Genomic DNA, 17,254 nt, shown 5'->3' on the forward strand with positions numbered 1-17,254 from the left:
CCACGACATCCCCTTAGCAGGCCACCTAGCCGTAACCCGTACCCTACACCGCATTACTCACACGTTCTTTTGGCCAGGGGTGCACGCTGACGTTAGAACTTACTGTAACAGCTGCGATGTGTGTCAACGAGTAGGAAGGCGAGGCGATCACCCTAAAGCCCATCTAGTAAATATGCCCATTGTAGAGGAACCCTTCAGCCGGGTTGCTATTGACCTAGTGGGACCACTGGCTACCCCTAGTCCCTCCGGTAAGCGCTACATTCTTACCGTAGTGGACTACGCTACCAGGTACCCAGAGGCTGTCGCCCTATCCAACATACAAGCGGATACGGTAGCGAATGCACTAGTACAGGTGTTCTGCCGGGTAGGATTTCCAAAAGAAATCCTATCCGACCGAGGCACCCAATTTACAGCTGAATTGACCCAACAACTCTGGCAGGTTTGCAAAATTAAGTCCCTCCTGAGCTCCCCATACCACCCCCAGACGAACGGGCTGTGTGAGAGGTTCAATGGGACCCTCAAGCAAATGCTCAAGACGTTCACTCAGGAATACCGAGACTGGGAACGCTTCCTGCCGCACCTCCTATTTGCTTATCGGGAGGTGCCCCAGGAAACGACAGGGTTCTCTCCCTTCGAGTTGCTCTACGGAAGAAAGGTACGGGGACCCCTCAACCTGATCCGGGAGCACTGGGAGGGAGAGATGGAGGCTGACGGTGTCCCCATTGTGCCATACGTGCTGGAACTCAGGGACCGAATGGAGCAATTACCCAAATCCGTGCGGGCTAATCTCCAGTTGGCCCAGAGAAGACAGAAAGTATGGTACGATCGTGGGGCCCGAAAGAGAATCTTCACCATAGGACAAAAGGTGCTAGTACTTAAGCCAGTGAAGACAGACAAATTGCAGGCGTCCTGGCAGGGTCCCTACCAGATCGTAGAGAAAAGGGGAGACACCACTTATGTGATAGCTAGCTGCCATGACAACAATCTTAGAAAGACATTCCATGTAAACATGCTCAAGGAATATTTTGAGCGACCAGAGAACGTGACGGCCGTATGTTGTTCCCCTCAGGAAGACCCAGACAGTCTACCCATTCCAGACCTATTAGAAAAGAGTCTCCCCACCGGAATAGTGGCTCAGGTTCAGATAGGAGACCGACTTAGCCCCACTGAAAGGGAGCAGCTCAGCCAACTCCTCCAGTCCAAACACCTCACCTTCTCCCCGAAGCCAGGGTACACTACTTTAACCACCCACCAGGTAGATACTCCGGGACAAGCTCCCTTGCGCCAGGCTCCGTACCGAATCCCCGAAGCAGTTAGGACAGGAATGAAGAAGGAGATCGATGAGATGCTCCAGCTCAGGGTAATTGAGCCCTCCGATAGTCCCTGGGCCTCCCCAGTTGTCTTGGTGCCCAAGAAAGATGGGACCACCCGGTTCTGCATAGACTATCGGAGGCTCAATGAAAAAACCGTGACGGACGCTTACCCTATGCCCAGGGTAGACGAGCTACTCGATCGTATAGCCAGGGGAAATTACCTGACCACTATTGACCTCTGCAAAGGTTACTGGCAGATTCCCCTGGCCCCGGAGGCTATCCCCAAGTCGGCATTCGTCACCCCATTCGGCTTATATCAGTTTAGGGTAATGCCGTTTGGGATGAAGAATGCCCCAGCTACATTCCAGCGCTTGGTGGATAGGCTCCTGGATGGCTTCCAGAGTTTTGCTTGCGCCTACCTGGACGACATAGCGATCCACAGTGAGTCCTGGGAGGACCACTTAGCTCATGTAGGAATGGTTCTGGATCAGATCCGGGCTGCTGGCCTGACTCTGAAGCCAGAAAAATGTCACTTTGGGATGGCCGAGGTACAGTACCTGGGTCACCGGGTGGGGTGTGGAAAGCAGCGACCAGAGCCGGCCAAGATAGAAGCTGTCGCCAATTGGCCCACCCCCATCACTAAGACTCAGGTCCTAGCCTTCCTGGGCACGGCAGGGTACTATAGACGGTTCGTACCAGACTACAGCACACTTGCCAAACCCCTGACTGACTTGACCAAGAAGAACTTACCTCGACAGGTCCTGTGGTCTCCCCACTGTGAAACGGCTTTCCAGGCTCTCAAAAATGCTCTAATTAACGCTCCTGTCTTGGCGGCCCCAGCCCTTAACAAACGTTTTATCGTCCATACAGATGCTTCCATGTTTGGGCTGGGAGCCGTCCTCAGCCAAGTAGGCGAAGATGGAGGGGAGCATCCAGTTGCCTACATCAGCCGGAAGCTCCTGCCCCGCGAAGTCAGCTATGCAGCGGTCGAAAAGGAGTGTTTGGCTTTGGTGTGGGCATTAAAGAAATTGACTCCCTATTTATATGGGCAGGAGTTCACTCTGGTCACCGACCATAACCCGTTGGTGTGGCTGAACCGGGTCTCTGGAGATAACGGCAGGCTATTACGTTGGAGCTTATCGTTGCAACCCTTCAATTTCACCATTACTTACAGACCTGGGAAACAGAATGGCAACGCCGACGGGTTGTCCAGACAAACCGACCTCAGCCCCGCATAACCAGCGGTCTGGACAGCCTTAGTCTGCCCCGAAAAGGGGGCAGACCGTGTCTGCCAGAGTATTCCACAGAAAGGGAGCACTGTTACAGAAGCATTAGTTATTTTGTTGTGAAGAGCTTATTTCCCAGCAGCAATGCCTGAACCAGCAAGCCAGCGCCTAAGAAGGGCTCCAAGAAAACCGTAACAAGTATCATTTCATAAAGAGTTAACTTTTTTCAGCTTTTAGAAACTATTGCCTAAATACACATTTGCTGGCTTCAGCTCTAAGTTTAGAGATAACCAATCCCATTGTCTAATCACCTCCGGAGCCAGACTGCTAATTGATAAGATGAACTTGTAAACTTGTTATCTTAAGTACTGTAATCCTATTGTGGCCTGTCAAAGGACAGTGCTCTCTATCTAAATGTGTGATGGGGGATTTTGTGCTTCCCCCCCTCTCCCCCTGGGAGTGCCCTGTGTGCATGTAACCTTAATAAAAAGCAGGCTGGGCATCCCAGTCCTGAGTTCTTGTTTGACCCTCAATCGCAGCGTTGACTCGTTTTTGTGGGCAGAAGGGTATCCTAGCTGTACTGCAGCTAAGGGAGATTATTCTATATTTGCGAGACTCATATAGAATACTATGGAAAGCAGCTTCTCCCCTCTTTAGCAATAGGGATCCAGGCTACTAAGCGGTCCATCTCTCAGCGAGACTAAGGGTAACCGTAACAGTGCATTTGTGTCATGTGACTGCATATAAGGTGCATGTCATGTGAGTCTATGCATGGTGTAGAGCTCCTGTGCTGTGTGTATTTGGTGCATTTGTGTCATGTGACTGCATATAAGGTGCATGTCATGTGAGTCTGTGCATGGTGTAGAGCTTCTGTGCTGTGTGTATATGGTGCATTTGTGTCATGTGACTGCATATAAGATGCATGTTATGTGAGTCTGTGCATGGTGTAGAGCTTCTGTGCTGTGTGTATTTGGTGCATTTGTGTCATGTGACTGCATATAAGGTGCATGTTATGTGAGTCTGTGCATGGTGTATTGCTCATGTGCTGTGTGTATTTGGTGAATTTGTGTCATGTGACTGCATATAAGTTGCATGTTATATGAGTCTGTGCATGGTGTAGAGCTTCTGTGCTGTGTGTATTTGGTGCATTTGTGTCATGTGACTGCATATAAGTTGCATGTTATGTGAGTCTATGCATGGTGTAGAGCTTCTGTACGGTGTGTATTTGGTGCATTTGTGTCATGCGACTACATATAAGGTGCATGTCATGTGAGTCTGTGCATGGTGTAGAGCTCCTGTGCTGTGTGTATTTGGTGCATTTGTGTCATGTGACTGAATATAAGGTGCATGTCATGTGAGTCTGTGCATGGTATAGAGCTCCTGTGCTGTGTGTATTTGGTGCATTTGTGTCATGTGACTGCATATAAGGTGCATGTCATGTGAGTCTGTGCATGCTGTAGAGCTTCTGTACGGTGTGTATTTGGTGCATTTGTGTCATGTGACTGCATATAAGGTGCATGTTATACGAGTCTATGCATTGTGTAGAGCTTCTGTGCTGTGTGTATTTGGTACATTTGTGTCATGTGACTGCATATAAGGTGCATGTCATGTGAGTCTATGCATGGTGTAGAGCTTCTGTACGGTGTGTATTTGTGTTATGCGACTGCATATAAGTTGCATGTTATGTGAGTCTGTACATCGTGTATAGCTCCTGTGCTGTGTGTATTTGGTGCATTTGTGTCATGTGACTGCATATAAGGTGCATGTCATGTGAGTCTGTGCATGGTGTAGAGCTTCTGTGCTGTGTGTATTTGGTGCATTTGTGTCATGTGACTGCATATAAGGTGCATGTTATATGAGTCTGTGCATGGTGTAGAGCTTCTGTGCTGTGTGTATTTGGTGCATTTGTGTCATGTGACTGCATATAAGGTGCATGTTATGTGAGTCTGTGCATGGTGTAGAGCTTCTGTGCTGTGTGTATTTGGTGCATTTGTGTCATGTGACTGCATATAAGGTGCATGTCATGTGAGTCTGTGCATGTTGTATAGCTCCTGTGCTGTGTGTATTTGGTACATTTGTGTCATGTGACTGCATATAAGGTGCATGTTATGTGAGTCTGTGCATGGTGTAGAGCTTCTGTGCTGTGTGTATTTGGTACATTTGTGTCATGTGACTGCATATAAGGTGCATGTTATGTGAGTCTGTACATCGTGTATAGCTCATGTGCTGTGTGTATTTGGTGCATTTGTGTCATGTGACTGCATATAAGTTGCATGTTATGTGAGTCTGTGCATGGTGTAGAGCTTCTGTGCTGTGTGTATTTGGTGCATTTGTGTCATGTGACTACATATAAGATGCATGTTTTGTGAGTCTATGCATGGTGTAGAGCTTCTGTGCTGTGTGTATTTGGTACATTTGTGTCATGTGACTGCATATAAGTTGCATGTTCTGTGAGTCTATGCATGGTGTAGAGCTTCTGTACGGTGTGTATTTGGTACATTTGTGTCATGTGACTGCATATAAGTTGCATGTTATGTGAGTCTATGCATGGTGTAGAGCTTCTGTACGGTGTGTATTTGGTGCATTTGTGTCATGTGACTGCATATAAGTTGCATGTCATGTGAGTCTGTACAACGTGTATAGCTCCTGTGCTGTGTGTATTTGGTACATTTGTGTCATGTGACTGCATATAAGTTGCATGTTATGTGAGTCTGTGCATGGTGTAGAGCTTCTGTGCTGTGTGTATTTGGTGCATTTGTGTCATGTGACTGCATATAAGGTGCATGTCATGTGAGTCTGTACAATGTGTATAGCTCCTGTGCTGTGTGTATTTGGAACATTTGTGTCATGTGACTGCATATAAGTTGCATGTTATGTGAGTCTGTGCATGGTGTAGAGCTTCTGTGCTGTGTGTATTTGGTGCATTTGTGTCATGTGACTGCATATAAGGTGCATGTCATGTGAGTCTGTGCATGGTGTAGAGCTTCTGTACTGTGTGTATTTGGTGCATTTGTGTCATGTGACTGCATATAAGGTGCATGTCATGTGAGTCTGTGCATGGTGTAGAGCTTCTGTGCTGTGTGTATTTGGTACATTTGTGTCATGTGACTGCATATAAGGTGCATGTTATATGAGTCTATGCATGGTGTAGAGCTTCTGTGCTGTGTGTATTTTGTACATTTGTGTCATGTGACTGCATATAAGGTGCATGTTATGTGAGTTTGTGCATGGTGTAGAGCTTCTGTGCTTTGTGTATTTGGTGCATTTGTGTCATGTAACTGCATATAAGTTGCATGTCATGTGAGTCTGTGCATGGTGTAGAGCTTCTGTACTGTGTGTATTTGGTGCATTTGTCTCATGTGATTGCATATAAGTTGCATGTTATGTGAGTCTGTGCATGGTGTAGAGCTCCTGTGCTGTGTGTATTTGGTACATTTGTGTCATGTGACCGAATATAAGGTGCATGTCATGTGAGTCTGTGCATGGTGTAGAGCTTCTGTGCTGTGTGTATTTGGTACATTTGTGTCATGTGACTGCATATAAGGTGCATGTTATGTGAGTCTGTGCATGGTGTAGAGCTTCTGTGCTAGGTGTATTTGGTGCATTTGTGTCATGTGACTGCATATAAGGTGCATGTCATGTGAGTCTGTGCATGGTGTATAGCTCCTGTGCTGTGTGTATTTGGTGCATTTGTGTCATGTGACTGCATATAAGGTGCATGTCATGTGAGTCTGTGCATGGTGTAGAGCTTCTGTACTGTGTGTATTTGGTGCATTTGTCTCATGTGACTGCATATAAGTTGCATGTCATGTGAGTCTATGCATGGTGTAGAGCTCCTGTGCTGTGTGTATTTGGTGCATTTGTCTCATGTGACTGCATATAAGGTGCATGTCATGTGAGTCTATGCATGGTGTAGAGCTCCTGTGCTGTGTGTATTTGGTGCATTTGTGTCATGTGACTGCATATAAGGTGCATGTCATGTGAGTCTGTGCATGGTGTAGAGCTTCTGTGCTGTGTGTATATGGTGCATTTGTGTCATGTGACTGCATATAAGATACATGTTATGTGAGTCTGTGCATGGTGTAGAGCTTCTGTGCTGTGTGTATTTGGTGCATTTGTGTCATGTGACTGCATATAAGGTGCATGTTATGTGAGTCTGTGCATGGTGTATTGCTCATGTGCTGTGTGTATTTGGTGAATTTGTGTCATGTGACTGCATATAAGTTGCATGTTATATGAGTCTGTGCATGGTGTAGAGCTTCTGTGCTGTGTGTATTTGGTGCATTTGTGTCATGTGACTGCATATAAGTTGCATGTTATGTGAGTCTACGCATGGTGTAGAGCTTCTGTGCTGTGTGTATTTGGTACATTTGTGTCATGTGACTGCATATAAGGTGCATGTCATGTGAGTCTATGCATGGTGTAGAGCTTCTGTACGGTGTGTATTTGGTGCATTTGTGTCATGCGACTACATATAAGGTGCATGTCATGTGAGTCTGTGCATGGTGTAGAGCTCCTGTGCTGTGTGTATTTGGTGCATTTGTGTCATGTGACTGAATATAAGGTGCATGTCATGTGAGTCTGTGCATGGTATAGAGCTCCTGTGCTGTGTGTATTTGGTGCATTTGTGTCATGTGACTGCATATAAGGTGCATGTCATGTGAGTCTGTGCATGCTGTAGAGCTTCTGTACGGTGTGTATTTGGTGCATTTGTGTCATGTGACTGCATATAAGGTGCATGTTATACGAGTCTATGCATTGTGTAGAGCTTCTGTGCTGTGTGTATTTGGTACATTTGTGTCATGTGACTGCATATAAGGTGCATGTCATGTGAGTCTATGCATGGTGTAGAGCTTCTGTACGGTGTGTATTTGTGTTATGCGACTGCATATAAGTTGCATGTTATGTGAGTCTGTACATCGTGTATAGCTCCTGTGCTGTGTGTATTTGGTGCATTTGTGTCATGTGACTGCATATAAGGTGCATGTCATGTGAGTCTGTGCATGGTGTAGAGCTTCTGTGCTGTGTGTATTTGGTGCATTTGTGTCATGTGACTGCATATAAGGTGCATGTTATATGAGTCTGTGCATGGTGTAGAGCTTCTGTGCTGTGTGTATTTGGTGCATTTGTGTCATGTGACTGCATATAAGGTGCATGTTATGTGAGTCTGTGCATGGTGTAGAGCTTCTGTGCTGTGTGTATTTGGTGCATTTGTGTCATGTGACTGCATATAAGGTGCATGTTATGTGAGTCTGTGCATGGTGTATTGCTCATGTGCTGTGTGTATTTGGTACATTTGTGTCATGTGACTGCATATAAGTTGCATGTTATATGAGTCTGTGCATGGTGTAGAGCTTCTGTGCTGTGTGTATTTGGTGCATTTGTGTCATGTGACTGCATATAAGTTGCATGTTATGTGAGTCTACGCATGGTGTAGAGCTTCTGTGCTGTGTGTATTTGGTACATTTGTGTCATGTGACTGCATATAAGGTGCATGTCATGTGAGTCTATGCATGGTGTAGAGCTTCTGTACGGTGTGTATTTGGTGCATTTGTGTCATGCGACTACATATAAGGTGCATGTCATGTGAGTCTGTGCATGGTGTAGAGCTCCTGTGCTGTGTGTATTTGGTGCATTTGTGTCATGTGACTGAATATAAGGTGCATGTCATGTGAGTCTGTGCATGGTATAGAGCTCCTGTGCTGTGTGTATTTGGTGCATTTGTGTCATGTGACTGCATATAAGGTGCATGTCATGTGAGTCTGTGCATGCTGTAGAGCTTCTGTACGGTGTGTATTTGGTGCATTTGTGTCATGTGACTGCATATAAGGTGCATGTTATACGAGTCTATGCATTGTGTAGAGCTTCTGTGCTGTGTGTATTTGGTACATTTGTGTCATGTGACTGCATATAAGGTGCATGTCATGTGAGTCTATGCATGGTGTAGAGCTTCTGTACGGTGTGTATTTGTGTTATGCGACTGCATATAAGTTGCATGTTATGTGAGTCTGTACATCGTGTATAGCTCCTGTGCTGTGTGTATTTGGTGCATTTGTGTCATGTGACTGCATATAAGGTGCATGTTATATGAGTCTGTGCATGGTGTAGAGCTTCTGTGCTGTGTGTATTTGGTGCATTTGTGTCATGTGACTGCATATAAGGTGCATGTTATGTGAGTCTGTGCATGGTGTAGAGCTTCTGTGCTGTGTGTATTTGGTGCATTTGTGTCATGTGACTGCATATAAGGTGCATGTCATGTGAGTCTGTGCATGTTGTATAGCTCCTGTGCTGTGTGTATTTGGTACATTTGTGTCATGTGACTGCATATAAGGTGCATGTTATGTGAGTCTGTGCATGGTGTAGAGCTTCTGTGCTGTGTGTATTTGGTACATTTGTGTCATGTGACTGCATATAAGGTGCATGTTATGTGAGTCTGTACATCGTGTATAGCTCATGTGCTGTGTGTATTTGGTGCATTTGTGTCATGTGACTGCATATAAGTTGCATGTTATGTGAGTCTGTGCATGGTGTAGAGCTTCTGTGCTGTGTGTATTTGGTGCATTTGTGTCATGTGACTACATATAAGATGCATGTTTTGTGAGTCTATGCATGGTGTAGAGCTTCTGTGCTGTGTGTATTTGGTACATTTGTGTCATGTGACTGCATATAAGTTGCATGTTCTGTGAGTCTATGCATGGTGTAGAGCTTCTGTACGGTGTGTATTTGGTGCATTTGTGTCATGTGACTGCATATAAGTTGCATGTTATGTGAGTCTATGCATGGTGTAGAGCTTCTGTACGGTGTGTATTTGGTGCATTTGTGTCATGTGACTGCATATAAGTTGCATGTCATGTGAGTCTGTACAACGTGTATAGCTCCTGTGCTGTGTGTATTTGGTACATTTGTGTCATGTGACTGCATATAAGTTGCATGTTATGTGAGTCTGTGCATGGTGTAGAGCTTCTGTGCTGTGTGTATTTGGTGCATTTGTGTCATGTGACTGCATATACGGTGCATGTCATGTGAGTCTGTACAATGTGTATAGCTCCTGTGCTGTGTGTATTTGGAACATTTGTGTCATGTGACTGCATATAAGTTGCATGTTATGTGAGTCTGTGCATGGTGTAGAGCTTCTGTGCTGTGTGTATTTGGTGCATTTGTGTCATGTGACTGCATATAAGGTGCATGTCATGTGAGTCTGTGCATGGTGTAGAGCTTCTGTACTGTGTGTATTTGGTGCATTTGTGTCATGTGACTGCATATAAGGTGCATGTCATGTGAGTCTGTGCATGGTGTAGAGCTTCTGTGCTGTGTGTATTTGGTACATTTGTGTCATGTGACTGCATATAAGGTGCATGTTATATGAGTCTATGCATGGTGTAGAGCTTCTGTGCTGTGTGTATTTTGTACATTTGTGTCATGTGACTGCATATAAGGTGCATGTTATGTGAGTTTGTGCATGGTGTAGAGCTTCTGTGCTTTGTGTATTTGGTGCATTTGTGTCATGTAACTGCATATAAGTTGCATGTCATGTGAGTCTGTGCATGGTGTAGAGCTTCTGTACTGTGTGTATTTGGTGCATTTGTCTCATGTGATTGCATATAAGTTGCATGTTATGTGAGTCTGTGCATGGTGTAGAGCTCCTGTGCTGTGTGTATTTGGTACATTTGTGTCATGTGACCGAATATAAGGTGCATGTCATGTGAGTCTGTGCATGGTGTAGAGCTTCTGTGCTGTGTGTATTTGGTACATTTGTGTCATGTGACTGCATATAAGGTGCATGTTATGTGAGTCTGTGCATGGTGTAGAGCTTCTGTGCTAGGTGTATTTGGTGCATTTGTGTCATGTGACTGCATATAAGGTGCATGTCATGTGAGTCTGTGCATGGTGTATAGCTCCTGTGCTGTGTGTATTTGGTGCATTTGTGTCATGTGACTGCATATAAGGTGCATGTCATGTGAGTCTGTGCATGGTGTAGAGCTTCTGTACTGTGTGTATTTGGTGCATTTGTCTCATGTGACTGCATATAAGTTGCATGTCATGTGAGTCTGTGCATGGTGTATAGCTCCTGTGCTGTGTGTATTTGGTACATTTGTGTCATGTGACTGCATATAAGGTGCATGTTATGTGAGTCTGTGCATGGTGTAGAGCTTCTGTGCTGTGTGTATTTGGTGCATTTGTGTCATGTGACTGCATATAAGGTGCATGTCATGTGAGTCTGTGCATGGTGTAGAGCTTCTGTACTGTGTGTATTTGTCTCATGTGACTGCATATAAGTTGCATGTCATGTGAGTCTGTGCATGGTGTAGAGCTTCTGTGCTGTGTGTATTATGTACATTTGTGTCATGTGACTGCATATAAGGTGCATGTCATGTGAGTCTGTGCATGGTGTAGAGTTTCTGTGCTGTGTGTATTTGGTGCATTTGTCTCATGTGACTGCATATAAGTTGCATGTCATGTGAGTCTGTGCATGGTGTATAGCTCCTGTGCTGTGTGTATTTGGTACATTTGTGTCATGTGACTGCATATAAGGTGCATGTCATGTGAGTCTATGCATGGTGTAGAGCTTCTGTGCTGTGTGTATTTGGTACATTTGTGTCATGTGACTGCATATAAGGTGCATGTCATGTGAGTCTGTGCATGGTGTAGAGCTTCTGTACGGTGTGTATTTGGTGCATTTGTGTCATGTGACTGCATATAAGGTGCATGTCATGTGAGTCTGTACAACGTGTATAGCTCCTGTGCTGTGTGTATTTGGTGCATTTGTGTCATGTGACTGCATATAAGGTGCATGTTATGTGAGTCTATGCATGGTGTAGAGCTTCTGTGCTGTGTGTATTTTGTGCATTTGTCTCATGTGACTGCATATAAGTTGCATGTTATGTGAGTCTGTACAACGTGTATAGCTCCTGTGCTGTGTGTATTTGGTACATTTGTGTCATGTGACTGCATATAAGGTGCATGTTATGTGAATATGTGCATGGTGTAGAGCTCCTGTGCTGTGTGTATTTGGTGCATTTGTGTCATGTGACTGCATATAAGGTGCATGTTATGTGAGTCTGTGCATGGTGTAGAGCTTCTGTGCTGTGTGTATATGGTGCATTTGTGTCATGTGACTGCATATAAGCTGCATGTTATGTGAGTCTGTGCATGGTGTAGAGCTTCTGTGCTGTGTGTATTTGGTACATTTGTGTCTTGTGACTGCATATAAGCTGCATGTTATGTGAGTCTGTGCATGGTGTAGAGCTTCTGTGCTGTGTGTATTTGGTGCATTTGTGTCATGTGACTGCATATAAGGTGCATGTCATGTGAGTCTGTGCATGGTGTAGAGCTCATGTACTGTGTGTATTTGGTACATTTGTGTCATGTGACTGCATATAAGGTGCATGTCATGTGAGTCTGTGCATGGTGTAGAGATCCAGTGCTGTGTGTATTTGGTACATTTGTGTCATGTGACTGCATATAAGTTGCATGTTATGTGAGTCTGTACATCGAGTATAGCTCCTGTGCTATGTGTATTTTGTGCATTTGCATTGTGTGATTCCACATAAGATGAATGCTAAAAATGTGGTACATTTGAGTTGTGTGACTGTATATCCTATGCATGTCAATTCAGTCTGTACTGTTTATAATGCCTGTGCATTGTGTAGTGTCCTTTTGACGACCTGCTGGAAAAGTGTTTTGTGACAATTCTGGTTTAATGATCAGACATTCTGTAGGTATAATAAAACACTGACTTGCCCTTACGCGGAATGTTGCTCTGACTTACCTTAAGGAGGCTGATGCCCTGCTCACTGTTCAGAGTCACAAAATGCTCGTCGTCATTGAAGTGAATATCCCCCAGCTGCCAAGCATGAGCAAACTCTCTACCCATTCCATCAAAAACCTGAGAACAACCCAGGTGCCGACCTGAAATAGGAACAGAGGTGGGGGAATAAGAGGCCATAAGAGCAGTGCTACAGAATATATTTGCCCTTCAAGAGCAGTGCTTCTGAATATTGAATATATATGCACCCATCAAGAACAGTGCTTCAGCAGATATATGTACCCTACAAGAGCAGTGCTCTATCACAGATATATGTACCCTACAGGAGCAGTGCTCTATCGCAGCTGTATGTACCCTACAAGGGCAGTGCTCTATGGCAGCTGTATGTACCCTACAAGAGCAGTGCTCTATGGCAGCTGTATGTACCCTACAAGAGCAGTGCTCTATGGCAGCTATATGTACCCTACAAGAGCAGTGCTCTATGGCAGCTGTATGTACCCTACAAGAGCAGTGCTCCATCGCAGCTGTATGTACCCTACAAGAGCAGTGCTCTATCGCAGCTGTATGTACCCTACAAGAGCAGTGCTCTATCACAGCTGTATGTACCCTACAAGAGCAGTGCTCTATGGCAGCTGTATGTACCCTACAAGAGCAGTGCTCTATCGCAGCTGTATGTACCCTACAAGAGCAGTGCTCTATGGCAGCTATATGTACCCTACAAGAGCAGTGCTCCATCGCAGCTGTATGTACCCTACAAGAGCAGTGCTCTATCGCAGCTGTATGTACCCTACAAGAGCAGTGCTCTATGGCAGCTATATGTACCCTACAAGAGCAGTGCTCTATGGCAGCTGTATGTACCCTACAAGAGCAGTGCTCTATGGCAGCTATATGTACCCTACAAGAGCAGTGCTCTATTGCAGCTGTATGTACCCTACAAGAGCAGTGCTCTATGGAAGCTGTATGTACCCTACAAGAGCAGTGCTCTATGGCAGCTATATGTACCCTACAAGAGCAGTGCTCTATCGCAGCTGTATGTACCCTACAAGAGCAGTGCTCTATCGCAGCTGTATGTACCCTACAAGAGCAGTGCTCTATGGCAGCTATATGTACCCTACAAGAGCAGTGTACTATCGCAGCTGTATGTACCCTACAAGAGCAGTGCTCTATCACAGCTGTATGTACCCTACAAGAGCAGTGCTCCATCGCAGCTGTATGTACCCTACAAGAGCAGTGCTCTATGGCAGCTATATGTACCCTACAAGAGCAGTGCTCTATCGTAGCTGTATGTGCCCTACAAGAGCAGTGCTCTATCGCAGCTGTATGTACCCTACAAGAGCAGTGCTCTATCACAGCTATATGTACCCTACAAGAGCAGTGCTCTATGGCAGCTGTATGTACCCTACAAGAGCAGTGCTCTATCGCAGCTGTATGTACCCTACAAGAGCAGTGCTCTATGGCAGCTATATGTACCCTACAAGAGCAGTGCTCTATCGCAGCTGTATGTACCCTACAAGAGCAGTGCTCTATCGCAGCTGTATGTACCCTACAAGAGCAGTGCTCTATCGCAGCTGTATGTGCCCTACAAGAGCAGTGCTTTATGGCAGTTGTATGTACCCTACAAGAGCAGTGCTCTATGGCAGCTGTATATACCCTACAAGAGCAGTGCTCTATGGCAGCTGTATGTACCCTACAAGAGCAGTGCTCTATCGCAGCTGTATGTACCCTACAAGAGCAGTGCTCTATGGCAGCTGTATGTACCCTACAAGAGCAGTGCTCTATCGCAGCTGTATGTACCCTACAAGAGCAGTGCTCTATGGCAGCTGTATGTACCCTACAAGAGCAGTGCTCTATGGCAGCTGTATGTACCCTACAAGAGCAGTGCTCTATCGTAGCTGTATGTGCCCTACAAGAGCAGTGCTCTATGGCAGCTGTATGTACCCTACAAGAGCAGTGCTCTATCGCAGCTGTATGTACCCTACAAGAGCAGTGCTCTATCGCAGCTGTATGTACCCTACAAGAGCAGTGCTCTATGGCAGCTGTGTGTACTCTACAAGAGCAGTGCTCTATGGCAGATATATGTACCCTACAAGAGCAGTGCTCTATCGCAGCTGTATGTACCTGTTACGGTACCAACAGGATACCAAGGGTTAATACCAGGGAACAATGTCCTGCATACAGAATCAGCACTTCACAACCTTGATCAGTTTCCCTGCAAACATGAGACCAAGCTCCACATTTCAGGTTTAAAACAGAAAGACATTTATTAAAAGGCTATGCCTAGTATTTATGAAGGTCTGACCCCCCCCCCAGATGGGGGTTGAAAGACTGTTGTACATTACATGGAGGGAACAAGCCCTTTGACATGATACAATAGAATTATATTACTTAAACCCTTCAACCACAAGACACTCTTGGCCCTTCTTATCACTTAGGCGTTTTCTCTCTGGAGGTGATCAAACAATAGAATGCTTAGCACTAATTAAATTATAGTTGGAGCCAGCAACTTGTGTTTAGAAAATAGTTTCTTAAAGCTAAACACAGTTAACTCCTTCAGTCCTGACAGAAGGGTCTGTCACATAGCTCCCCCCTTGTGGAACACTCCGGCAGACCCGGCTTGACCCTTTTGCGGGTCAACCTGGGGATGACCGGATTAGGAGGTGGTAGGCATGTCAGTTTGCCAGGACAATCCATCTGTATTCCCGTTATGAGAGAGAATTCCTATCCATACAAACAAGGGTTCAACTTCCTCAGTGCCCAGACTAGGGCTAAACAGTCCTTCAAAATCCCATCAGCTTCTTTACGAGTTTTTTGTACCTGCTCTTTATAGGTATCCACAATCCCTTCATACTGACATAGGGTGCCCTTGAGTTGCTGCACCTCACTATGAGCCAGCGTCAGCTTCTCCTCAAGTGTCGCTAAGTTTGTCTTTAATGTTTCATGTCCCACTCTCAAGCTGGTGTTTTCTGCAGTCTGTCGGTGCAGCTGGTCTAGCAGAGATTCCTGTTCTAAACGTGCTTTTTCCTCTGCACTCCTCTTCTCTCCAGCTAGCACTGTTACATGATTATTTAACGTGACCATTTCATCCTCTACGTGGCTCTTCTCCTTCATCAGCGCATTGTAACGTGACTCCCACATATCAATAGCGGATAGAGATTTACTGAGCTCAGCATCCTGGGGCTTAGCAGCAGGTGGGTCAGTCTCTGCTGCACGGATCTGGGCCCGGGTAGTCACAGGGTTAACATCAGCGGGACCCATAGGAGCGTAGCCAGAAACATGGGGGGCCAAGTTATTTCCAAGGAGAACATCAGCGGGTAAATCCTTCATGAACCCCACATTCACAGGTCTAGCGGCCACTCCCCAATCCAAATGTACCCTGGCAACAGGTAGGCGGAACACAGTGCCCCCTGCTACCCTCACAGCCACAGTGTCTCCTGTGTGCTGTTTCTCAGACACCAAGTTCTTTCGAAGCAAGGTCATGGTAGCCCCAGTATCCCGTAGACCACTGACCTCCTTCCCATTCACTTTAACCAGTTGCCGGTTATTCCGGTGGGCAGCTTGCACAAGGTCTGCCTCATGTAGGATGCCCCAGCATTCTTGCGCCTCTACGTAGCGGGCCGCAGGCTGAGGGTTACGTGTGATTCCGCCGGCAGGTCTTCTCCAGGACTGTGCTTGGTTCGCTGCATTTAGGGGACACTCTGGTCTTTTGTGCCCTAGTTGCTTACATCCAAAGCACCGAATCGGTTGTGAGTAGCCCCGCGAATTGAACCGGGCTCTCTGAGGGTAGTTCGTGGCCAGAGGCCGTGTGGTATAGCGGTGCGCCGGGGGTTGGTAACTGGCAGCTGCTGGGGTGACTGGGGGTCTGTACTCCACTCTAGCAGGGGGCTTAGTGGTAGAAGTGTCCAGTTTGCGGGCATCCGTATACTCATCTGCCAAGCGAGCCGCTTCATGCAGGGTGGAGGGTTTACGGTCCCGAACCCACTCTCAAACTCCTGCGGGTAACTTGTCGAAGCAATGTTCCAACAGGAATAGCTGCAGCACCTCTTCCCCAGACACGGCTTGGCACCCCGCTATCCAGTGAGCTGCTGTGCGGTGCACCTTACATGCCCACTCAAGGTAGGTATCTCCAGTTAATTTAACAGTGTCTCTGAACCGCCTCCGGTATGCCTCCGGTGTAACTGCATACCTGGAGAGCAGAGCCTCTTTTACAGTATTATAATACCCGACTTCCTCATCTGGAATGGCCCGAAAAGCCTCACTGGCCCGGCCGGATAATTTTCCGGATAATATCATGACCCAGTCCTCTGCGGGTACCTTGTGTAGTGCACATTGCCTCTCAAAATCCGCAAGGTACCCATCAATCTCTCCTTCTGTTTCCAGGAAGTTTTTAAAAGCTGCAAAATTTACTTTTCTCTTTTCCATTGGGTTTGCTGCAGCGCCGCTTTGGCGAAGTAGGTTGGCCTCCACAGCTGCTATGACCCGGTCGATAATTTCCGCAGATGGGTTGGGGCCATAATGTGCCAGTCTTATTTTAACCGCCCGATCAAAGCTTGCTTCTGCGGGGGTTCTGTCTGCTATGCTGGGCCCATTGGTTCCTTCTGTCCCTGGTACTCTTTCCATCTTAGTCAGTATTGTAATAATCCCCCTCTTCCTGAGGTTACTGGCTTGTGTAGTTGCTCTTCTGGGCGATAAGGTTCATTCCGTCGCTTGCCACCAATGTTACGGTACCAACAGGATACCAAGGGTTAATACCAGGGAACAATGTCCTGCATACAGAATCAGCACTTCACAACCTTGATCAGTTTCCCTGCAAACATGAGACCAAGCTCCACATTTCAGGTTTAAAACAGAAAGACATTTATTAAAAGGCTATGCCTAGTATTTATGCAGGTCTGACCCCCCCCCCCCAGATGGGGGTTGAAAAACTGTTGTACATTACATGGAGGGAACAA

The 17,254-nt window shown here is 46.1% G+C and overlaps 1 protein-coding gene across 1 annotated transcript in view; it reads right to left on the reverse strand.

Moving 5' to 3' along the window:
* The window catches only part of LOC128647621 (matrix metalloproteinase-21), a 256,538-nt gene that overhangs the window by 40,818 nt on the left and 198,466 nt on the right, over positions 1-17,254 (reverse strand). Inside the window, exon 3 of the mRNA XM_053700376.1 lies at positions 12,309-12,448. Coding sequence (XP_053556351.1) covers positions 12,309-12,448 — 140 coding nt within the window. The remainder of the gene's footprint in view (positions 1-12,308; positions 12,449-17,254) is intronic.

This window comes from Bombina bombina, chromosome 2 (assembly GCF_027579735.1).
Source record: "Bombina bombina isolate aBomBom1 chromosome 2, aBomBom1.pri, whole genome shotgun sequence".
NCBI lineage: Eukaryota > Metazoa > Chordata > Amphibia > Anura > Bombinatoridae > Bombina > Bombina bombina.